A 24911-nucleotide genomic window follows, 5' to 3' on the forward strand; every position below is an offset into this window, starting at 1 on the left:
CTCAGATTCAAAAATTAAAAGAAGAAATCAAAAAGGAAGTAAGAAATTTTTTACAGGAGTTTTTGGAGAGTCATTTTTTAGAAATAGATCAAAAATTTGATGAAATAGAGAAAGAGATGTTGGATTTTAAGGAAATGGTGGAAGAGCAGAAGAGGGAAATGAAAATGGTAAAGGATGCAATTGCGCAAATATTAAGTTCTTGTATTCAGATGCAGGACGATCTTGCAGAATTTAATAAAACTAATTTAGAGTTGCAAAGGAAAATAGAAGATATTCAAAAAAATCAAAACAATTGGAACTTAGATAATAAGATGGAAGATATAAAGGCAAAGGTAGATAGGGCAGATGAAGAAAGAGTAATATTACAATATAGATTAATAAAATATGCTATAAGGGTGAGGGGGTTGAAACAAAATAGGAAGGAAAATTTAAAGGAGATTTTACGCAAGCCTTTGCTCAGGTAAAGGGTGTGAAGCCAGAAGATTTTGAGATTAATATTGAAAGAATTTATCGTGTTAATTCTTGGTGGGCAAGACAAAATAGAGTACCTAGGGATGTGGTTATTTATTTTACAACTAAAAGGTTAGGCATGAAATCTTGCAAGCCTTTTATAAAATAAATTTCAGATATTGGGACAAGATATAAAATGATGAAGGAAATTCCTCCTAAAATGTTAAGAAACAGAAGAGAATTTGCTTTTTTGGTGGATGAGCTTAAGAAATATCAGATATATTTTAGATGGGAAGTCCCAATGGGTTTGTCACTGAATTTTAGAGGTAGAAAGTATTTTCTTAATTCAGTTATGAAAGCGAGACATTTTATATTAATGTTTTAAAGAGTGGAATCCTTTGTTGTTAGATGCTAAGTTAACTGGTTTGGAAATGATGCAAAATAGAATGGGAGAGGGAGGAATGTTTAAGATGTGAATATGATGATTATGGTTAATTTTGGAATTGATTTGTTTAGGATATAAATTATAGGATTTTGTTATTTGCTATTTGTATGGTATAAATCTATGGGATGATATTATTCAATTGTGAAGGATGGAAAGTGAAATTTATGAATTTAGATAATGTGGATGTAATGATTTTAACTGCTTACTGTTATATTGTGGATGTAGTTTAAATGATTATTTATTTTAATTGATACGTTTATAGATAGTAAAAGTTATGAAGTTAAGCTGGAAATATTATATTTGAGAGATTTTATTTGAAATGATATTTGATTGATGGAGTAGTATTGGAAGATTGGATATTAAATCTTGACAATTGAAGAAATATATAAGTGATGAAAATTTGAATTTGAGAAGCTGGATTGTAATTTAAGAAATGGACTTATGAAATTTGAAGGAATATATAAGTGGGTGAAAAAAAAATTGAACTTTAGAAGATGGACTAATTTTAAAATGGACTGTAAGAAGAACGGACATTAAATGTTATGGCAACTGAAGAAATATATAAGTGATAAAAATTTGAGTTCGAGAAGATGGACTGTAATTTGAGAAATGGACTTATGAAATTTGAAGGAATATACAAGTGGAAAAAATTGAATTTGAGAAGATGGATTAATTTTAAAAATGAACTGTAAGAAGAAGTAATATGTGAAGTTGGTATTGCTTCTTTTCTTTTCTTTTTTTTATTATTCTTTCCTATCTTTTATTCTTAATGTGAGGATCTAAAGTTTTAAATTTTAAAGGTGGGAGGTTATGTATATTTTGCATACTTTAGCTTGTGATTGTTGGTTATAATACCCGGTATTTGCTCTGGGAAGTCTGGGGGGGAAGGAGGAGGGGAAGGGGGGAAATGATACATGGATTGATTATTAATGTACAGTAATTTTTGAAGATATGAAATTTAAAAAAAAAAAATTAAAATAATATTGGGGATGCTCGACTGCCATTTCAGGAAGAAAAGGAGAGAAAGTAGGTAGGAAAGAGTAGAGAAGGAGGAGGGGAATAAGAAGGTTAGATAGGGTGGAAGAAGGGTGGAAGAAGGGAGGAGTGGAGAAGGAGGAGAGGAAGTAGTAAAGTGAAGGAGATGAAGGATGGGAAAGTAGTAGAGGGTAGAGAGGGAGGTTGCGTAGAAAGGAAGTGGCAATCGGGCAGGCCTGAATCAGTTATAAATAAAAATTAATGATTAATGATGGATAATAGTTTGTACATAAATATGATGTTGGAAAATGGAAATAAAAATTATTCCAAAAAAAAAAAAAAAAGATCTTTCTGTAACTTGAGCCTATCTTCTATCTTCACAAATACCTTTGTGTCTGTTCCAAAGCTCTGCCCAGGGGTGGGTTCTACTTACCTTTACCTCCGGTTTGCAATGCGACTGCACGTGTGCACTTGCTTTGCTCACACATGCTTCTGCAAAAGCTTAGAAGCTACTGCGCATGCACAGAAACTTCCTGATGACGTTCGGGTCAGTGGGTGGAGCCTCCCGCCAATTTTACTACCTGTTCTTGCGAACTGGTCCAAACCGAGGTCACCCACCACTGGTTCCGCCACACAGGGAGCATTAAAGCAAGTAGTGTCAACTCTGAAAATGATTCTAAGGTTCCCCTCATACATATGCATTAGTCGTTTCTGACTCTAGGGGGCAGTACTCATCTCTGTTTTAAAGCCAAAGAGCCAGCGTTGTCCAAAGACGTCTCCATGGTTAGAGGGCCAGCATGACTAAATGCCAAAGGCTCACAGAACATTCTTACCTTCCCACCGAAGGTGGTCCCTATTTTTCTATTTGCATTTTTTACGTGCTTTCAAACTGCTAGGTTGGCAGAAGTTGGGACAAGTAACGGGAGCTCACCCCGTTATGTGGCACTAGGGATTTGAACCACTGAACTGCCAACCTTTCTGATCAACTAGCTCAGCTGAAGCTCCTATTTTTCTTGCTTTGTTTCTTAGTTGCCATACTTAAGGGGGGATATAATGATTCTTCAGTTTTGCCACAAGTTCATCCCAAGGCACCTCACGCAAAGGTTGGGGGGGGGCGTTAATGCCTTCGCTTTCCCAAACATCTCTCGACCGCACAGGCTAAGAAAATAGCCTCGCTTCCTCGCGTTCGACATGTCCACCAGTTCATTTGCCTGCAGGTAGCAGTCAAAACGCTCCAGGAAGGTATCCCATGTCTCAGCTGTGGGCTTGAAAGGAGGGAAGGAAGGTTGCATTGCCATTCCAGAGTGCTATTGCGGTGCTTGTGTAGCGGATGTGCTGCCTCAGGTCCTCAGAATCCCACCTTCATCGCCATATTGAGAGTCGGTGGGCAGAGACAGAGGCAGGCAACACAAATTTAATGTTTAATCCAACATAACTTTATTAACAGCACAACAGGTGGAACAAGTAACACCAAACTCTCTGAGAGGAAAAACCCTCTGACAGCTCTTAAATACCAGAGCTGTCAGATGGCTCCTCCAATAGAAACGCCTCGGGTTTCCCGCTTTTCTTCAGCTCGCATCTTAGCCAATCAGCAGCTTTCTGCTGTTGGCAAGGCAGGAGCCTCGGTCGTAACTCCAAGGATTTAACATATGCATTTGTTTTTTATTTCTTTAATTCCATAATTCAATACATAGAGGTGCCTTGAAAGCAGGACGGATCTGTCAGGATCTGTGCTGACTATAAGGGGACCATCAATAAGGCTCTACAAGCCAACCCGTACCCGATTGCTGCACTCATTGGGACGGGGGTTGGTTTTTGCCAAGCTGGACCTGGCGCAGGCGTACCAGCGGTTACCGGTAGACGAGGCCACCGCGCTGGCACAGACCATTGTCACACACATTGATGCCCTCAGCCGCTGCCCGCTCCCTTCGGCTGCAGTGGACCCGGCCCCCGCAGCATCAATTTTGATGATTGATGAATGACAGGGGCCGGTCTCGGCCTCTGACATCGCCAAGTCCTCTGCCACCAACAGCTCGCTAGCCCAAGTACTCGACTGGGTGCGAAGGGGGTAGCCGCAGTCAGTGCCCACGTTTCTGCCTTTTCAGTGCAGACAGCATGAGCTGTCGGCGCTGAAAGGGTGCCTCTTGTGGGGAAACAGGGTAGTTTCATGCCCTATGTCCTACGGCGCCAATTTTGAACGGCCTTCACATTGCCCACCCAGGCATAGTGCGCATGAAGGCACTCGCCTGCAGCTATGTGTGGTGGCCCAAGCTGGACCAGGACCATAGAGCTGTGTGTTGTGTCTTGCCCGCCCTCAGAGCAGCCGGGGCCTTCTTACCTGCTCCCGAACACTGAGGAATGTATGCCTCCTGGCCCAAGTCCTGGCTCCATGCCCACACAAACTGCAGAAGAAGGAGCATCTCCCGGCCCCAGCCCTGACTCCATGCCCAGGCAAACGGAGCAGCTAGACCCCTCCCCCTCCTCCACAGCATGTGAGCCTGAGGAGGGTTTATTCCCAACAGCTGATGATTGGTGTGACCCTCGCATCAGAAGATTGGATAGGCGGAGGCAACAGAAGGAAGGGAGGGGCAGGCCTTAATGAGTGCTGAGTCATGGAGCCACACCCCATGGCCTATATAAAGGATCTACTTTCTGGCAGTCTCTGAGTCAGGCAAAAGTCGAACTTATCTTGCTGAAGTCACTTACTGGTCTCCTGCCTGCTCTGAGGACTTTGCTAGGACTTTGGGCAGAGCTGCAGAGGCAAGCCTGATTCGGATTTCCCTGACCCAGCCGTCAGCGGAGGAGTGGGACATGACATCTTGCCTGACTCCTCACACATCTACACGATGGATCAGCAACAGCTGGTGCTGATTGTGCAGCAGCTACAAACAGATAACCAGCAACTGCAACAGCAAGTCGCCCAGCTGACTGCTCAACTGGCTGCTGGGAATGCCCCAGCAGTCCAACCTCCTCCTCAGCGCAACACCCCGGTACCGGTGCCGGAGAAGTTCTCAGGACGGATGGAGATGTTCCCGGCCTTCATGGCCCAGTGCCAGACCTACATGGCAATGCGGCCGGGGGACTTTCCAGATGACCGGGCCAGGGTGGCCTTCGTGATGAACCTGTTGTCTGGCCAGGCTGCGCAGTGGGCCACGCCCTTGGTGCTCAGGGACAGCCCCTTGCTGGCGGACTACCAGGGGTTCTGGGGGCAACTACGCCTGATGTATGAAGACCCTGTGCGGGCCCAGACGGCTGCCTGGCGCCTCGGAGAGATCCAACAAGGCCCCCCCGGGAGTACATCAGGAATTCGTTGCTGTGCCATGATTCGGACTGGGCGACACGGCACTAGCGTTCAAGAGGGGCCTTTCGGAAGAGCTCCAGGACGAGCTGGCTCGGGTGGAGGCGCCGCGGACCCTCGTTAACCTGGTGCCCCTCTGCCTGTGCCTCGACACCCATCTCCAGCAACGCCCGTCCTGTCGCCGCCATCAACCGTCAAAGACCGTCGCCCTCCCTCGACCCATGCCGACCCCGTCCCGGGCCACCCCGCCAGTGTGCCGCCGAGGAGCCCATGGAGTTAGGAGCGGCCAGGCCTCGCCTGACGGCCCAGGAGCGGAGCCGGAGGCGCCAAGGGGCTGTGCTTGTACTGTGGGAGCCCGCCATTTCGCCGCCGCATGCCCCAGGAAGCGCGGGCGGAGCACGATGCCCGCCCCGAATCCCGGCCTGGCCAGTCGGGAATGGGCAGGCCCGGCCCAGGAAACCCTAGGCCGGCACGGACCAAGCCCCGCCAGACATGGCCGACGGGACCCCGGGCCCCTCGGCACCTGATTTTGGACACCCGGTGTGGTGGGTGACCGCCGGAAGGGATCCCGCAGCGCTGGTGGATTCGGGGCCACCACGAACTTTATGGACCGGGCCTTCGTGGACCATTTTGGTGTCCCTTGGTTCCGTAGACCTCCGGCGAGCGCCGAGACCATCGACGGGAGGGAGCTGGTGACCCATTAACCGCCACGCAGCCCTTGCGCCGCCATCGGGGACCACGAGGAGGCGATTCGCTTCACGTGACGGCGGACCTCCACTTCCCAGTGATCCTTGGACTGGCCTGGCTGCGGACGCATGACCCTCAGGTGGCCTGGTCACGGAACGCCATCTCGTTTCCCAGCCTGCAGTGTGTCGGCCACATCCGCCACACCCGCGCCGCCAGGACGCCTTCACCCGCCGCCGCCGCGCCCCGAGTTGCAGGACTTCGCTGACGTCTTCAGCGAAAAGGAGGCGGACCGCTTACCCCCGCACCAGCCCTACGACTGCCCCGTGGACCTGCAACCCGGCACCCCGCTGCCAACGGGACGCCTGTATTCCATGTCCGAGCCCGAGTTGGCCGCCCTCAGGGACTTTCTGGACAAAAATCTGGCCCGAGGGTTCATCCGGCCTTCCAAGTCCCCTCTGTCGGCCCCAGTCCTCTTCGTAAAAAAGAAGACGGGGGCTTTGCCCCTGTGTTGCGACTCACGCCGCTGAACGCCATCACGGTGCGGAATCGCTACCCCCGCCGCCATCCCGGAGCTGATGGACCGCTGCGGAGGCCCATCTTTACCAAGCTCGACCGGGGCCTACAACCTGGTGCGGATGCGTGAAGGGGACGAGTGGAAGACGGCGCTCGCACCCGCACGGACACTACGAGTACACGGTCATGCCGCTCGGCTGACCAACGCCCGCTGCCTTCCAACATTTTATGAACGATGTGTTCCGGGACATGTTGGATCGGCCTGACGACATCCTGGTCTACTCCGTCCAGGAAAGTCACCTCCAGCACCTCCGCCTGGTCCTGCAGCGCCTGCGGAGCACCAGCTCACGCCAAGCTGGAGAAGTGTTTTTCCTCCGTCGCCCATCGAGTTCCTCGGCACATCCTCTCACCCGAGGGATCGCCATGGACCCGCGCAAGGTGGAGGCCCTGAGCAGCTGGGAAGCCCCGCCGGTGAAGGATGTCCAGCGGCTGCTGGGCTTCGCCAATTACTATCGGACCTTCATCCCGGCTCGCCACGCTGACGGCCCGCCACCCAGCTCCTCAGAAGAAGGTCCTGCCCGTGGGGTCCCCGCAGGAGGAAGCCTTCACGGCTCTCAGGAAGGCTTTCACGGAGCCCATCCTGCGACATCCCGACCCGCACCGCCTCGTGGTGGAGACGGACGCCCAACGCCGCCTCGAGCGGTGCTGCTACAGGCCCGGCGGATGGCGGCACTCTTTTCCCGCGCTGCATTACCGCTGGAAGCTCAACCCTTCCGAGCGCAACTATACCATCTGGGAAAAGGAGTTGCTGGCTCGAGGCGTGAGGCGGCACCACCTGGAGGGAGCCCGCATCAGGTGGAGGTCCGAACGGACCATCGGAACCTCGAACATCTCACCACGGCTCGGAAGTTGAACCAGCGGCAGATCCGTGGTCGCTGTTCTTGCCCGGTTCAACTTCCGCCACCTATATCCCCAGTGGCCACAACCGAGGGCGGACGCCTGTCCCGTAAGCCGGAGTACCTGAGCGCCCAAGACCCTCTTCCTCCACGGACTGCATTGCCGGCGGAAGCCTTGGCCGCCGCCTGGAACCGTGGACTTACGGGCCCGGGTGCGAGGCGCAGCGCCAAGACGCCTGGTCTCAGCAGCGGCGGGCAGGCCCCACGCCTCCGTGGACATTGGAAGACGACGACTCAAGTTCCGGGGCGGTAGGATGTGCCCACGGGCCGCCCGGTCCTCGTCTGACCCAGTGCCACGACAACCCTGCACGGGCCATTTCGGTTTTTCAAGACTCTCAACCTGGTAACGCTGGACCTTCTGGTGGCGGTGTGCATGATGTCCATGCCTATGTGACGCCCCTGCGTGCGTGCCGGGCAAGCCAAGGCCGCCACGGGGCCCCTCCCGGTCTCCTCCAGCCCTTGCCGACTCCTGACAGACCCTGGGGCGATTTATGGACTTCCTGACGGACCTGCCGCCGCCCTCGGGTTCACCACGGTGCTGGTGGTGGTGGACATGCTCACCAAGATGGCACACTTCATCCTGCACCGCTGGCTGCCCACCGCCACCAAGACAGCCCGCTCTTCTTGCAGCACGCCTTCCGCCTCCACGGCCTGCCGGACAGGGTGGTGTCGGACCGTGGGGTGCAGTTCACGGCCGCTTTTGGAAGAGCCTGATGGCCGCATTGAGGTGCAGGTGTGCCTGTCGCCGGCGCACCATCCGGAGACCGACGACGGACGGAGAAGGTCATCGGCCCTGGAACAGTACCTCCGTGCTTCGTGAACCAACAGCAGGACAACTGGGCCGACACTGTCCCTGGCGGAGTTCGCATTCAACAACTCCCAACACACCTCCACCCAGACCACCCTGCTCCTGGCCAACTTGGGGTACCATCCGCGGCTCTTCCTCTGGCGCCCCGGACTCCCCGGTTCCCGAGACACAGTCCTTTCTCTCCGAGTTGCACGCGTCCAGCAGATGGTGCGCCGGCAGCTGAATCGGGCGAAGGAGGACTACAAGCGGTCGCCGATCGCTCGACGGGCAACACCCGCTGGTGGTCGGAGACCGCGTGTGGCTCTCCACAGCATCTCCCGTCCGACCGCCGGCGAAGAAACTGACCACCGGTTCATCGGTCCGTTCTCGCCGAGGCGGTCATCAATCCGTGGCCTACCGATTGACCCTGCCGCTGCCCATGCGGATCCATCCCGCCTTCCATCGGTCCTTGCTGGTCCCTGAGGCCCCGCCGTCTCCCTCGGGCGCCGGGCGCCACCTGCCGCTGTCGACGAGGACGGGCGGAGGAGTACGAGGCACAGCATACGCGACTCCCGCTGGCTGAAGGGGCGCCCAATACCTGGTTGCGTGGCAAGGGTACGGGACCGAGTTCACCTGGGTCAATGCCTCCGACGCCCACGCCTGACCTGGTGCGGGCCTTCCACGAGCAGAACCCGGCCCGACCGCATCCCGATCGCCAGCCCCGGGGGAAGGGCCCTGCGGTGAGGGATAGTGTTGTGTCTTGCCCGCCCTCAGAGCAGCCGGGGCCTTCTTACCTGCTCCCGAACACTGAGGAATGTATGCCTCCCGATCCCAGTCCTGGCTCCATGCCCACAAACTGCAGAAGGAGAATCTCCTGCCCCAGCCCTGACTCCATGCCCAGGCAAACGGAGCAGCTAGACCCTCCCCTCCTCCACAGCAGGTGAGCCTGACGAGGGTTTATTCCCAACAGCTGATTGGTGTGACCCTCGCATCAGAAGATTCGAGAGACGGAGGCAACAGAGACAAGGGAGACGCAGGCCTTAATGAGTGCTGAGTCATGAAGCCACACCCCATGGCCTATATAAAGGATCTACTTTCTGGCAGTCTCTGAGTCAGGCAAAAGTCGAACTTATCTTGCTGAAGTCACTTACTGGTCTCCTGCCTGCTCTGAGGACTTTGCTAGGACTTTGGGCAGAGCTGCAGAGGCAAGCCTGATTCGGATTTCCCTGACCCAGCCGTCAGTGGAGGAGTGGGACACGACACTGTGGGTGTCGAGATGCCTGCGCTGTCAACAGTCCAGGCCGGCACCACCAGTGGTGCCAGTTAGAGATTGGGAAGCATCCCGGATGCCTTGGGCCCAGATCCATCTGGATTTTGCCAGGCCATACTTGGGCCAGAATTTCCTGGTGATGGTTGATGCCTACCATCTGGGCAGCCCTGGATAGACTGCACCCTGCATACAGTCCAGATCAACCCATCAGCTGTGGGAAGTGCCCACGGGGGTTTGCCAAAGGGGATCCTGTATTCGCGCAAAATTTTGAGTCACCCCCCAAATGGGTGGCCGGCCACATACTGAGTCTAACCGGGCTGTGCTCTTACAGGGTCCTTCTGGAAGATGGACGAGAGTGGCGGCGGCATATAAACCAGCTCAGACGCCGAGTGCCACTCCCTCCCAGCCTCCAGCCGGACCGTGACCCTACGGACACCAACACCGAAGCAGTCTGGCCCCAAGCACAGGCTGATGCACTCGACAAGCCACTCAGACAAATTTCTCCAACTACAACTGACAAACCGACCACAAACAACAAGGTGGCCGTGGCCGTTCCACAAGCCGCTGCTGGGAGGCACCGCCCCTCCACACCCGAAGCAATCTCAACGGCAGACTTACCTGGTGAACCGGGATCCGGATCATCGGGTGGGCGGTCCGCACCATCGTTTCAGAAGGCCTTAGCAGGCCTTCAGGGCGTTCTGGCTCCTCCTTTCCCTCCTCCTCCGTCGGCCACCGCCCCTGAACTAAGAAGATCTGGGCGGAGTCGACGTCGGCCGGCGTATTTATCAGACTACGCATGCGCCATCGGGGAGGGGTGTTAAGTCCTCGGAGTTACGACTGAGGCTCCTCCCTTGCCAACAGCAGAAAGCTGCTGATTGGCTAAGACGCGAACCGAAGAAAAGCGGGAAACCCGAGGCATTTCTATTGGAGGAGCCATCTGACAGCTCTAGTATTTAAGAGCTGTCAGAGGGTTTTTCCTCTCAGAGAGTTTGGCGTTACTTGTTCCACCTGTTGTGCTGTTAATAAAGTTGTGTTGGATTAAACCTGCCTGCCTCTGTCTCTGCCCACCGACTCTCAATATTAATAGCATAAAAATCATTTCCCTGATTGTGGCTTCGCTGCCTGTGTCCCATCTTCCTCCACTTAAGACCAGAGTTGCAATAACTGCAAGACACAAACTCTGTTTCCCAGAGAGCCTCCTGGTCCTTCTCTTCTGACCGCCCGGCTGTTTCTGACAGGATTTGGTCCCTTTTGAGGCCTCCCACAATCTTGGCTGAGCCTTCAGGGCGGCTGTTTTTGAGGGAAGTGAGTTCAAATCCTCTACACGGTTCCTGGACAGGAAGCAGAGAAAGATGGAGAATGTGCCGCCTCTGGAAAGCACAAAGTGTCAGGCCTGGAAACCATATTAGACTTTAGGTTTCCAGACACTGCCACATTTTTCTCCTGAGGGGAGGAGGGGGGGGTTGAGGGGTATGGTAACATTCTTCAAGCGGTCAAGGTCGGATGGCGTTCACATCTGCAGGAAGAGTGGCAAGAAGATACTCGAATGAACTGGAAGAACGTGGGACCATGTGACCATCAAAGGGGTCAGGGGGGTGGGACTCTTGGGGTTTGTATAACTGGGAAACGAATCCGGAACTTCAGTTTTGGAATTGCACTCATCGCGTGCCAGTCTCCTCATGCTAGTAAAGAACTCTGGGGAAAAAAATGCCTCTGAGTTTCTTTTACGCAGAAGAGGTATTTCTGGAACCTTGACACAAAACTTTTCTTAGTCAGGGAGGAATTGTGAGGAGCTTTCCCCCCTAATCCCGTGTCCATTATCTCTGCCCTCTTCCTTCCCCTCAGGCGCGCTCCTCTTTCCCGCCCTTTCCACCATCCTGGCACTCTGCCCTAATCCACCAGGGGGCGCCCGCTGCTAAGAGAAGGCAACGTCAGGCGGTTCCCGATTGGTCCACTGGAGGACGAACGTCACGGCTGCCTTTCCAGAGGAGGCGGCGACGAGAGTGACGTCACAAACGCTTGCTGCTCTAGGACCCTGCACTAGTTCTCCCATCCTCTGGACCTCCGCAGGAGGCTGCGAGGCTGCGGGAGAGTTTGGCTGGGCGATCCAGACGTTCTCCGGGTGAGGGTGGGGGCTCTTCCCTGGTCCCATGCTCCCCAGCCGCCCTCTCCATGCAGGAAGAAGCGGACCTCCAAAGCAACAGCAGCAGAAGAAGCGGGGATCCCAGGAAGGCGGGGGCGGGTGGATCCGGCCACCCTTCCCTTATCTGTGTCGAAGGAAGAGCCTTGGAGCCATTTGGAGTTGCTCTGCAGGAGAGAGAAAGGATGGAGACACAACCTTTGGGAAAGGAGGGAGCCGGAAAAGGCCCTTCAACTGCTCAGCCTGGGAAGCTCTGGACAAGGACTGGGCAGAAGATCCTGGAGGAGGAAACCATCCTCCCTTCAGAAGTTCAGCCCTGGAGCTTCATCCAATATCGGGAGGCTGAGGGTCCCCGAGGACTTTGCAGCCGACTCCATGACTTTTGCAGGCGATGGCTGAGACCAGAAAAGCACACCAAAGCTCAGATGCTGGACCTGGTGGTTCTGGAGCAGCTCCTGGCTCTCCTGCCCCCAGAGATGGAGGGCTGGGTGAGGGAATGTGGAGCAGAGACCAGCTCCCAGGCGGTGGCCCTGGCTGAAGGTTTCCTCTTGAGCCAGGCGGAGAAGCAGGTAGAATTAAAGGTGAGAGATTTTAGGGAGTTCAAAAGGGAATAAGGAATCTGTTTGAATAATTCATCCCTCCTCTCTGACATTCCCAAACCTCTCTGACATTCATAATAGGTGGCGATGTCCCACCAATTCTTGTAGGACATTGTTCCATTATTTTCTCACTCAATCTCACTGATGGATATTGGGGGCTTTGAGGTTGTGTTCAGAATATAAGAATCCATTTATTTCTTGTGATTTACATTAATTCTGCTTCTTTTTTCCTTCCTCCTATTTGAAGTGCTGTGAGGGAAAGAAGAATCCATCAATTCCCCCTCAGGAGCTATTTTTCAGGAGGATCCCTAGGGGAGATCCAAGTGGAGACACCTCAGGAGGTAATCCAAGATCCTCAGATTACCCATCTGCCTTCCTTTCCCTCACTCTTCTCTTCTATAGAATACCTCCTCCTATTTTGTTATGCATTTTGAAATTATTTATTCCTTTCAGAGAAACAAAGAATGAAGTTTTCTGGCTTTTATGATGGAGATCAAACAGTGGTGGAATCTCCAAATCAAGTAAGAAAGGGAAAAAAATTAAATTTGTATTCTCCCTTCAGGAAGTGAAGCGGGTGTGCAGAGTGCTCCTTCCTTCTATTTCCCCCACCCCTTGTTTGGCCTGGATTACTTTTGTGTCCTTCCACAACATGGGCAGCAGAATAGCAGATTCAAATTCCTGTCAGTCAGAATAGCTTCCTCTTCTTCTCTGGTTCTGCTAGGTACTCTCCAAATTTGAGTTTACAAGAAGCAATTTTTAAAAAAGTCCTTCAAGAATAAACGTATCACAGTGGCAGCAATTGCTAGAGACCCCATTTTTTTGGTGTAATTCTTTGACTTGGAATTGTGCAAAGCTAATTAAAAATAACTAAATACTCACATGGCCACATTACCATTTTTGAAAAGCTTTATTACCTGTAGTTCAAAAATAAGCAAATCGTATCAAAAAATAAAGCAGACTATTAAAATCCTAAGGGAGTGGCCATGTTTATTTATTTATTTATTTATTTATTTAGATTTTTATACAGCCCTTCTTCCGAAAGAGTCAGGGCGATTGACAGCCATATAAAACCATAATAATAAATATAATAAAACAATAATTAAAAAACCTATCAAATAGGGCCCTATATAAAATACATATAAAACAATAAAACCAATTGAATTAAAACCCCAATAACAAGAATTAAAATTCTAAAATCCTATGCCAGGCTATGTTGAGCATATAAACACGATATTTTGGGGTACAGAATAATTTCTAATCCTGATTTGCGCCTCGATTAAGAGATAAAATATTCCTGTTTTGCAAAGGCTGAGAAATGACTTTCCCAGGGAATTTTCTCTTCTTTGTTTTCTTCCATTCAGATTACTAGATCAATCAATGATAGACAGAGTGATAGATCAGTTGATCCAGAATAGAATAGAATAGAATAGAATTTTATTGGCCAAGTGTGATTGGACACACAAGGACACACAAAGTCTTGGTGCATATGCTCTCAGTGTACATAAAAGAAAAGATACGTTCATCAAGGTACAACATTTACAACACAATTGATGATCAATATATCAATATAAATCATATATTATAAAATTATAAATACAGTCATAAGTGGAAAGAGATTGATAACTATGAAAGATTAATAGTAGTAGATTCATACAGTCTGACATTTAATTATTTGTTTGCAGAGTGATGGCCTTAAAACTGTTCTTGTGTCTAGTTGTTCTGGTGTGCAGTGCTATACTGCTTTGATAGGAGTTAAACATTTATGTCCAATCAGGGATCTGCAAATATTTTATCTTCTTGATTAGACAGGTCCTCAATGGAATCCTATATGGGATTACTTTTTAAGCAGCTAATATTGCAGAATTAATTGATAAAACTTTAAATACTTATTCAATCAAAGACATTTTCAGAATTGTATTTCTTACAAAATTAGGATGTGTATTTACAGCATTTAATTATTTTTAGCTTTGAAATTTGGAAACAATGGAAAAAAATAACAGAATTAGTAGGGATCTTAGAGGTCTTCTAGTCCAATCCTCTGCTCAGACAGGAAGCCCTATAACATTTCAGATATATGGCTGTTCAATTTCTTCTTAAATACCTCCCGTGTTGGAGCAACTACAACTTCTGGAGACAAGTCATTCCACTGATTAATTGTTCCCACTCACAGAAAATTTCTCTTCAGTTGTAGGTTGGTTTTCTCCTTGATTAGTTTCCATCCATTGCTTCTTGTCCCGCCTTCAAGTGGCAGCGCCTTAGATGTCCCCCTAGTCCTTTTCATTAAACTAGACATACCCAATTCCTGCAACTGTTCTTTATATGTAGTACCTTGCTCGATAGTAGTAACTGTGAGAGGGATCTTGGAGTCCTAGTGGACAACCATTTAGATATGAGCCAGCCGTGTGCAGCAGCTGCCAAAAAAGCCAACATAGTTCTGGGCTCAGATAGAATCAAGATCAGTGAAGTGTTACCACTATAATGCCTGAAGGCCATACTTGGAATATTGCATCAGTTTTAAGATGTGAGACTCTAGAAAGAGTGCAGAGAAGAGCACAAAGATGATTAGGGGACTGGCTAAAACATATGAAGAACGGTTGCAGGAACTGATGTCTATTTTAATGAAAAGAAGGACTAGGGGACATGATAGCAGTGTTCCAATATCTCAGGGGTTGCCACAAGAAGAGGAGTCAAACTATTCTCCAAAGCACCTGAGGGTAGAACAAGAAGCAATGGGTGAAACTAATCAAGGAGATGCAACTAGAACTAAGGAGAAATTCCGACACTTAGAACAATCAATAAGTGGAACAACTTGCCTGCAGAAGTTGTGAATCCAACAGTGGAAATTTTAAGAAAATGTTGGTTAACCATTTGTCTGAAATGGTGTATTTCTCTGCAGGGGTTGACTAGAAAACCTCCAATCCCTTCAAGTTGTTGTTGTTCTGTTGTTATTATTTTATTTCAAAATGCATTTTGTTGGTTTTCTAATAAATGTTGTTGTTGTTTTTTTTGGAGGTGGTTGAAATTATTATTACTTCCTCTATTATTATTATTATTATTATTATTATTATTATTATTATTATTATTATTATTATTATTATTATTATTATTATTATATGTTTTAGCCCGCAATCCACTAATAATTCTTGTTCTCTGCACTCTTTTTCTAGAGTCTCAACATCTTTTTTATAGTGTGACCAACACTGGATGCAATATTCCAAGTGTGTTCTTACCAAGGCATTATGAAGTGGTATTAACACTTCATGTGATCTTGATTCTATCACCCTCTTAATGCAGCCTATGATTGCGTTGGAGTTTTTTTTTTTTGACAACTGTAGCACAATGCAGGCTCATGTTTAAGTGGTTGTCTACTAGGACTTCAAGATCCCTGTTGCACTTTCTATTGTTGAGCCAGGCATCATCTGTTCTATGCTCATGCATTTGGTTTTTCTTTCCTAAACGTAGAACTTTACATTTTTCACAGTTGTTTTTCATTTTGTTATATGGAGCCTAATCTGTTAATCCTTCTATATCTCGAGCTTATTTTCTGGAGTGTTGGTATTCCTGTCAATTTGGTCTTGTTTGCAAATTTGATGAGTTCCCCTTCTATCCTCTTGTCTAAATCATTGCTGAACAGTTCTTGTGAATCTTCCTGTTCTGTTCTTTTTTCCGTGTTCAGGAGAGTCTTGTTTCCTTTGAGGAGGTGGCTGTGTATTTCTCTGAGGAGGAATGGTCTCAGCTGGATCCTGACCAAAAAGTGCTGCATTCGGAAGTCATGCTTGAAAACGATAGGAACGTGGTCTCTCTGGGTAAGAGTTTTCTAGTCCCCAATCAGAGAGTTCAAGAAGACAGATTATAATTAGTTTTTTTATTAAAAAATCAGTGATCAGATATCGACTCCTGGGAGGGAGAAGGAAAGGATTTGGCCTTCTCATACTCCAAGGAAGGAAAGATTCAATGTCTCTTTCCTTAGATGATTTTTATGCCATTTCCTATCTGTATATTTCTATTTGAACTTATCTGTGGAGGCTGAAAAAAATGAAGTGTGCTTTTAAGTGTTCTCTGGAGGTCATGTGAGAGGAATGTGTTGTTATTTCTCTTCTGAAACCTTCTTAAATTGTGTGAAAACAGAACTTTCACACTTAGGCTGTGGAAGAGCATTCTCCTAATCCAATTCAAGAACAAAGGCCTCATGCAGTGTAACTCAGAGCATCCTAGGGTACAGGTGATTCCCAAGTTACGACAGTTCACTAAGAGAGCGTTACAAGTTAAGATCTAGCCGTCCCCCAGGTACAAATGTTGCAGAACCATGACCATCATTCACACAAAGGACAGCAGAGGTGCTGGAACAACATTCGCCCTACTTATACCCCCATCCCACCCTTCTTGGACTTACATTGTGACTATGTAGCGAGCCATTGGTTCCTTTGCCTGCTTCAGTGCATTTGCAGAAAGCAGAGGCCTAAAGTAGTGAGAGATACGCGAGATCAATCCTGTGAAATCTAATGCTAGTTCATCTCACGTGATCTTGCACTTTGAGTGTGATTTGCATATATATAGATAATTGTAGAAAGGGATGTGGAGGCTCACGTGGCTAAGACACTGTTTCGAAAAGGTTGGCAGTTGTGAAAAATCTAGTGCAAGATAATGGGATGAGCTCTGTACTTGTCCCAGCTTCTGCCAACCTAGCAATTCAAAGCATGTAAAAAATGCAAGTAGAAAAAATAGGGACCACCAAAGGTAACAGCGCTCCATCGCCTTTGGTGTTTAGTCATGCCTCACATGACCATGGAGAGCCTTGGACAGCGTGGTTCTTCACTTTGAAATGGAGATAACACTGTAGAGTAACATTTAGCACATAAGGGAACCTTTACCTTTACCTAGATACTTGTAAACAAAGAAATGTCTTCTAGATATTTTCAAAGCTTTCATGACTCATGAATATACTGTAGAAATTATCATGTCTATCTCACACCACTATAAGCATGCAAACATACAACCAAATGAAATTTTAGAGAAACTCAGAAGGAAATTCACTTGACTTTGCACAGTTTGATCTTTTTCTCTAACCTTGTTATCATTTTCATTTCTCTTTTGCTTTGAAGGTAATAATGGGCAGGAGAATCAAGATTCCTGGGAACTGTTCCAAGTGAGCAATGCTAAAGATGGAAGGGAGAAGTTTGGAATTCGAATGGAATTCGAAAGCCATGAGAGAAACCAGTCAAATAATTGGAATCAGGATAGCCCATCTTCCACCGATGCTCTGATGGATGACTTTCTTGCCCAACAAGAGAAACCATATAAGTTAAAAGAAAATGATTTTGACAAAAGAATTTTTAAAGTTTGAATGTGCAAAACAAGATCAGGTAACTTATTCCATGAAAGGATTCACACTGGGAAGAAGCTATACATAGAGTGTGGTAACAGGTTCAGAAGTCGTAGTAATCTTATTTTCCATAAAAGGATCCACATGGGGGAGAAGCCATATAAATGCATGAATTGTGGAAAGACATTTGCTTGGAAGAATGGTCTTACTTGCCATAACAAAATCCACACAGGAGAGCAAACATATAAATGCACGGAGTGTGGAAAGACCTATGCTCATAGCAGTGGACTTGCTGTTCACAAAAAGCTCCACACAGGAGAGGAACCGTATAAATGCAAGGAGTGTGGAAAGACCTTTGCTCGAAGAGATATACTTATTTCCCATGAGAGGATCCACACAGGGGAGAAACCATATAAATGCATGGAGTGTGGAAAGACCTTTGCTCGAAGAGATAAACTTATTTCCCATGAGAGGATCCACACAGGGGAGAAACCATATAAATGCATGGAGTGTGGAAAGATCTTTGCTCGGAGAGATAATCTTATTTCCCATAAGAGGATCCACACAGGGGAGAAGCCATATAAATGCATGGAGTGTGGAAAGATCTTTGCTCGGAGAGATAATCTTATTTCCCATAAGAGGATCCACACAGGGGAGAAGCCATATAAATGCATGGAGTGTGGAAAGAACTTTGCTCGAAAAGATCAACTTATTTCCCATAAGAGGATCCACACAGGGGAGAAGCCATATAAATGCATGGAGTGTGGAAAGAACTTTGCTCGAAAAGATCAACTTATTTCCCATAAGAGGATCCACACAGGGGAGAAGCCATATAAATGCATGGAGTGTGGAAAGAACTTTGCTCGAAAAAATCAACTTATTTCCCATAAGAGGATCCACACAGGGGAGAAGCCGTATAAATGCATGGAATGTGGAAAGACCTTTGCTCAGAGCAGTGGATTTACTATGCACAAAAAGATCCACACAGGTGAGAAATTGTATAAATGCATGGAGTGTGGAAAGACATTTGCTCAGAAAGGTAATTTTACTTCTCATAAAAGGATCCACGCTCGGAAGAAAATATATAGTAATAGCAATTCCACTTAGACTTATATACCACTCCACAATGCTTTTACAGCATTCTCTGAGCAGTTTACAAAGTCAACATATAGTCCCCAGCAATCTGTGTCCTCATTTTACCCACCTCAGAAGGAGAAAGCTGAATCAACCATGACACTGTCAGCATCAAACTCCTGGCTATGGGCACTTAGCATATAGTACTGCATTCTAACCACTGACCCACCATGTCTCTATATTTTTATCTGTATGCATATTGTGCCTTTCTGATCCAAATGAGAGAAGGTTGAATCCAACAAAATGAAATTTAATGTGGAGAAAAGTAAGATTGTACACCTCGGCAGGAAAAGCAGATTACCTGAAACCTCGCTCAAAAATAGTAACTATGAAAGGGTCCTTGGAGTCCAAATGGATGATAACTTAAGCATGAATTCCCTGTGTGCGGCAGCAGCTAAAAAAGCGAATACAATCCTTGGTTGTATAAACAGAGGCATAAAATCAAAAACACATGAAGTGTTAGTATGGCTTCATAAAGCCTTAGTAAGACCATACCTGGAATACTGGTGTGGAATACTGGTGTGGAATACCTGGAATACTGCAATCTGTTTGGGTCATCACATCACCATTCCTAGGAGATCTGTGAATGCATAGTGATGAAGAAAATTGCTAATATTCCAACTTATCTTTCCATGTGAAAGGAACTTTTACCAGTTATCTGATATATGATTGACAAATAAAAAAATTAAATTAAAATTTTTAAAAAGTATGTAGAGGGATCGGACGTCCTTTTTCTGATGGTGATACCTCCCAGAATGTTGTCTGCCTTCACAGCTGCCTGGCCACACTTTTTATCTTTTTGAGTTATCACTTTTTCAGTGTCAGTGTAACTTTTTTTCATATAGTTGTGTTAAAAAAAGTGCTGCTTGAACTCATTTATTAAAACACAGAAGAGCATTGTGGAAATACCTTTGTGTCTGTTCCAAAGCTCCGCCCAAGGGTGGGTTATACTTACCTTTACCTCCGGTGTGCGATGCGACCGTGCGTGTGCACTTGCTTCGCTCACACACGCTATCGCGAAAGCGCAGAAGCTACTGAGCATGCACAGAAACTTCCTGATGACGTCCGGATCGGTGGGTGGAGCCTCCTGCCAATTTTACTACTGTTTCTTGTGAACTGATCCGAACTGAGGCCACCCACCACTGGTTCCACTACACGGGGAGCGTTAAAGCAAGTAGTGTCAAGTCTGAAAACAATTCTAAGGTTCCCCTCATATACATGCACTAGTCGTTCCTGACTCTAGGGGGCGGTGCTCATCTCTGTTTTGAAACCAAAGAGCCAGCGCTGTCCAAAGATGTCTTGGTGGTCATGTGGTCGCCATGACTAAATTCCAAAGGCTCACGGAATGCTCTTGCCTTCCCACCAAAGGTGGTCCCTATTTTTCTTCTTGCATTTTTTACATGCTTTCAAACTGCTAGGTTGGCAGAAGTTGGGACAAGTAACAGGAGCTAACTCCATTACATGGCACTAGGGCAGTGGTTCCCAACCGGTGTGCCGCGGCACTAAGGGGTGCCGTGAGATCTTTTGAGGGTGCCGCCAAAATTTCGGGGAAATTTCTCGTTCTCGGTCCCCTCCTTTTCACAAAAGGGTGGCTCCACCTGTTGAAAAGCTCGAAGCCTCCCGGATTGCTGATTTGCTGATCCGCTGGCAAACAAAACAACCCAGCCTCTCAAGCTCTCGCCGCCGCTTTTCCATTCCCGAGGACGCCTTCAGTGGGCCTGCGCTCCTACTGCTGGGAGGAGCTTGAGCTGGGACCGCTGGGAGGCAGGCAGGAAGGGTAAGAGGACTCGGTTCCCCGCCACCACCCACCCCGGTGTGTTTCACTAAAGCGATCGCCGCTCCTTTTTCCTCCTGCTTTTCTTGAAAGAATACGGTCGTCCTTCCATGTTTGAACAGCAGATGGTTTCCATTAAGGCAAAGTCCTGGCTTTCACCGCCGAACTCTGTGGCTGGCCGTGCTGTGTGTGATTCAGCTCGTTAGAAGCATCAGGTTTAGTTACCATGTGAAACTTTCTCAAGGTCTGCAGTGTGACGCGATTTCCCTCGCTTGTCGCTAATTAGGAGAGAAAGGCTGGGGTTGGAGGGATTATTGGGGATGGATGGCAAGTTTTTTTTCTTCAGAACTGTGGAAGAAAGGGTGCCCTTTCCTAGAGTTTGTGTCTGTGATTACTGGAATACCAAGCTGATTTTATCATGCCTTTGCGATCCGCCTGAGTTATAGAATTAAAACAAACCCTTTCACTGGCTCCCATTCATTCCTGCTGGTGGGGAGTCATTGGTTTGAGCTTCAAGGACTTGAGATCTCTGTTCCCTCAGATTGAAGGATTGGGGGTTATATCAAAGAAAGCCAAAAGGTTTAAAAATTTTAATGAGTTTATGCTGTAATGTGAAAGGCTCAAGACTCTTTCCTTAAATGCTCAACTTTTGAAATGCTTTCAAGGTGCCTCAGAAAAATTGGGAACCACTGCACTAGGGACTTGAACCGCTGAACTGCCAATCTTTCTGATCAACAAGCTCAGCGTCTTAGCTACTAAGCCACTGCGTCCCCCCAAAATGACTCTAGTTGAAGCCCTATTTTTCTTGCTTTGTTTCTTAGTGGCCATACTTAAGGGCGGGGGGGAGAGACAGAATTTATGGAATGTAGAATGTTTTCCTCCAATGTGCCTGACACAACGACGATAAGGCAGCTGAGAACCAAGGCCAAATTAGCAGTGACCAACAATAGCAGGAGGGAGTGCTGAGAACTTCATCTGCTTACTTGGCTAACGTGACCTGTGACACGAGGGGGGAGGGCCATATCTATTCTTTATTTATAACTAAAATGTGGAAATTATTCAATTTTGCTTTCATCTTTGACTGTGAAAATAAGATGTACCCAATAAACCGGATTTTTGAGGAAGCCAAGGCCTCAGAGTCTTGAATTGGTTGGGAGCATCACTCGGAACCCTGACAAGTAGTTTTATTAAGGCAAAGCGGTGGTAGGGAAATGTGGATGCATATTAAGTTCTCATAGCTAGGCAGCCTACTGGCCAACCCACGCAGTCCCTTATTTACTGTAATTGATTAAGTAATCAATCAAAGTTACAAGCTAACATTACAAATGATCAATCAAGAAGGAAGATCTTTGGAAAGCAATGGGGACCAAAATAAGATGAAATTAAGTACTACTTTAAAAAATTATTTCACTTCTTTCTGATGAAACATACAGAAATGCAAATGGGAACATTGTCTGGAATATCAAGATACCAAAAATAATCCAATCTGCCAATAGCTCACCGTTATTTTTTTTTGTTTTGTTTACATTTATATCCCGCCCTTCTCCGAAGACTCAGGGCGGCTTACAGTGTGTAAGGCAATAGTCTCATTCTATTTGTATATTTTTTACAAAGTCAACTTATTGCCCCCCCAACAATCTGGGTCCTCATTTTACCTACCTTATAAAGGATGGAAGGCTGAGTCAACCTTGGCTTTTTAGAACCTGCAGAATTGCAGGCAGCTGTGTTTTTTTTTAAATAACAGGCTTCTTCAGCCTGAGCCACCAGGCAATGAGGGGTCCTTTGCTCTCTGACAATTGTTCTGTTGCAGATTTCATTACCCAAACTTTATCAATTGCACAAAGCTGGAGAACAAGGACTCATAGCTTAAGGCGTGTGTCAAATTAAGATCCGAGTCAACCAGAATGAATGTAGAAATAGGAAACCTCTTTCGGTCAAAGATCTCTTATGATGAGATGGAATAATGACAGAGGTCAATGTAGTGTGTGGAAAAAAAGCTTCGGGGTGAAAATTAAATAAGTGTCAGTCGTGTAGTTACTTGCTAAATGTGCATAAAGTTCTCTTCATTGCATGATTAAAAATTAGTAACCCACAAAAGTCTTTGGATGGTCTGGGGAGCATAGTTCAGCTGTTGCTCAGTTGAAGCTCTTTTTTCAAATATGGATTATTAAAGGTTCAGTGTCAAATTGGAGAAAAAAAGAAAGAAAGAAAGAAAGAAAGAAAGAAAGAAAGAAAGAAAGAAAGAAAGAAAGAAAAGAAAGAAAGAAAGAAAAGAAAAGAAAAGAAAAGAAAAGAATAAAATAAATAAAAATAAAACTTTTCCAGTTTTATCGGAATTGTTTGAAAGAGAAACAAGATCCTTGGCAATATATTCATTTTAATTACTGCTATTCTTCCCATAAATCAGTGGTTCCCAACCGGTGTGCCGCGGCACTAAGGGGTGCCGTGAGATCTTTTGAGGGTGCCGCCAAAATTTCAGAAATTTCGTTCTCAGTCCCTCCTTTTTACAAAGGGTGGCTCCACCTGTTGAAAAGTCAGATGGGATTGCTGATTTGCTGATCAGACAAACTGCAGTTCTGAGCTCTGCTGCCGCTTTTCCATTGAGGACGCCTTCAGTCGCCTACGCTCGTCTACTTCTGGGAGTTCAGATGGGACCGCTAGGCAGGCAGGAAGGTAAAGATCGGTTGACCATGTGTTTCACTAAAGATCTTCCTTTTTCCTGCTTTTCTTGAAAGAATAAGCGGTCGTCCTTCCATGTTTGAACAGCAGATGGTTTCCATTAAGGGCAAAGTCCTGGCTTTCACCGCCGAACTCTGTGGCTGGCCGTGCTGTGTGTGATTCAGCTCGTTAGGAAGCATCAGGTTTAGTTACCATGAAACTTTCTCAAGGTCTGCAGTGTGACGCGATTTCCCTTTTCGCGCTTGTCGCCGAAAATTTAGAGAGAGGAACTGGGGTTGAGGGATTATTGATCAGGGATGGCAAGAAGTTTTTCAGTTCCTTTTCAGAACTGTGGAAGAAATTTTTTCCTTTCCTAGAGTTTGTGTCTGTGATTACTTTCGGAATACCAAGCTGATTTTATCATGCCTTTGCGATCCGCCCGAGTTATAGAATTAAAACAAACCCTTTCACTCGGCTCCCATTCATTCCTGCTGGTGGGGAGTCATTGGTTTGAGCAGCATTCAGCCCACTTGGACTTGAGATCTCTGTTTTGACGCACTCTTGAGATTGAAGGCAGATTGGGGGGGGTTGCGTTGGGGGGGGGGGGCGGGGGAAAGAAAGGCAAAAGGTTTAAAACTAATGAGTTTATGCTGTAATGTGAAAGCATCTAAATGATAATTGCAGGTTTTTCCATTTTTCCAAATCTATAACAACAACAGAGTTGGAAGGGACCTTAGAGGTCTTCCAGTCCAACCCCCTGCCCAGGCAGGAAACCCTACACCATTTCAGACAAATGGTTATCCAACATTTTCTTAAAAATTTCCACTGTTGGAGCATTCACAACTTCTGCAGGCAAGTCGTTCCACTGATTAATTGTTCTAACTGTCAGGAAATTTCTCCTTAGTTCTAAGTTGCTTCTTTCCTTGATCAGTTTCCACTCATTGCTTCTTGTTCTACCCTCAGGTGCTTTGGAGAATAGCTTGACCCCCAAATCTTCTTTGTGGCAACCCCTGAGATATTGGACCACTGCTATCATGTCTCCCCTAGTCCTTCTTTTCATTAAACTAGACATACCCAGTTCCTGCAACCGTTCTTCATATGTTTTAGCCTCTGGTCCCCTAATCATCTTTGTTGCTCTTCTCTGCACTCTTTCTAGAGTCTCAACATCTTTTTTACATCGTGGCGACCAAAACTGAATGCAATATTCCAAGTGTGGCCTTACCAAGGCCTTATAAAGTGGTATTAACACTTCACGTGATCTTGATTCTATCCCTCTGTTTATGCAGCCCAGAACTGTGTTGACTTTTTTGGCAGCTGCTGCACACGGCTGGCTCATATCTAAATGGTTGTCCATTAGGACTCCAACATCCCTCTCACAGTTACTACTATTAAGCAAGGTACCACATATATGGTACCTGTGCATTTTGGGTATTTTTGCCTAAATGTAAAAACTTACTTTTCAATTTGATCTCTCAGTTTATAATAGTTATCTTCCTTCATTGTGATACATCTTGAAATTAGTTGAATGCCCAGATATCTCACTTTCCTTACTATTTTAATGTCTAAATTCTGCATCATCTGCTTCTTTTGTTTTTCTCTCATATTTTTACTATGATTTTAGTTTTATTTTTATTTATTTTCAGTCCAGCTACTTCTCCATATTCCTCTATTTGTTGCATTAAATTTGGGCCTGTTTCCACTGGTCCTTCCATAGTAAACAATAAATCATCCGCAAAGTATGTAATATTTGAAAATTGGGAAAGACAGAAATAGGAGAAGGAAAGGAAGAGAAAGAAAGGGGAAAAGAATAGAAAGAAATATAGTGCAGGAGAAAGTAAGAGAGAAGAAAGAAGGGGGGGAAAGGAGGAAAATATGAAAGAAATGGAAAAGGAGAGAAAAGAA

At 46.7% G+C, this 24911-nt stretch overlaps 1 protein-coding gene across 1 annotated transcript in view; it reads left to right on the plus strand.

The window, feature by feature from the left end:
- The window catches only part of LOC131192751 (zinc finger protein 493-like), a 213528-nt gene extending 194373 nt beyond the window's left edge, over window positions 1–19155 (plus strand). Inside the window, exon 8 of the mRNA XM_058172241.1 lies at window positions 17545–19155. Coding sequence (XP_058028224.1) covers window positions 17545–18550 — 1006 coding nt within the window. The 3' untranslated portion in view covers window positions 18551–19155. The remainder of the gene's footprint in view (window positions 1–17544) is intronic.
- Window positions 19156–24911: the final 5756 nt, after the last annotated feature.

This window comes from Ahaetulla prasina, chromosome 2 (genome assembly GCF_028640845.1).
Source record: "Ahaetulla prasina isolate Xishuangbanna chromosome 2, ASM2864084v1, whole genome shotgun sequence".
Lineage (NCBI taxonomy): Eukaryota > Metazoa > Chordata > Lepidosauria > Squamata > Colubridae > Ahaetulla > Ahaetulla prasina.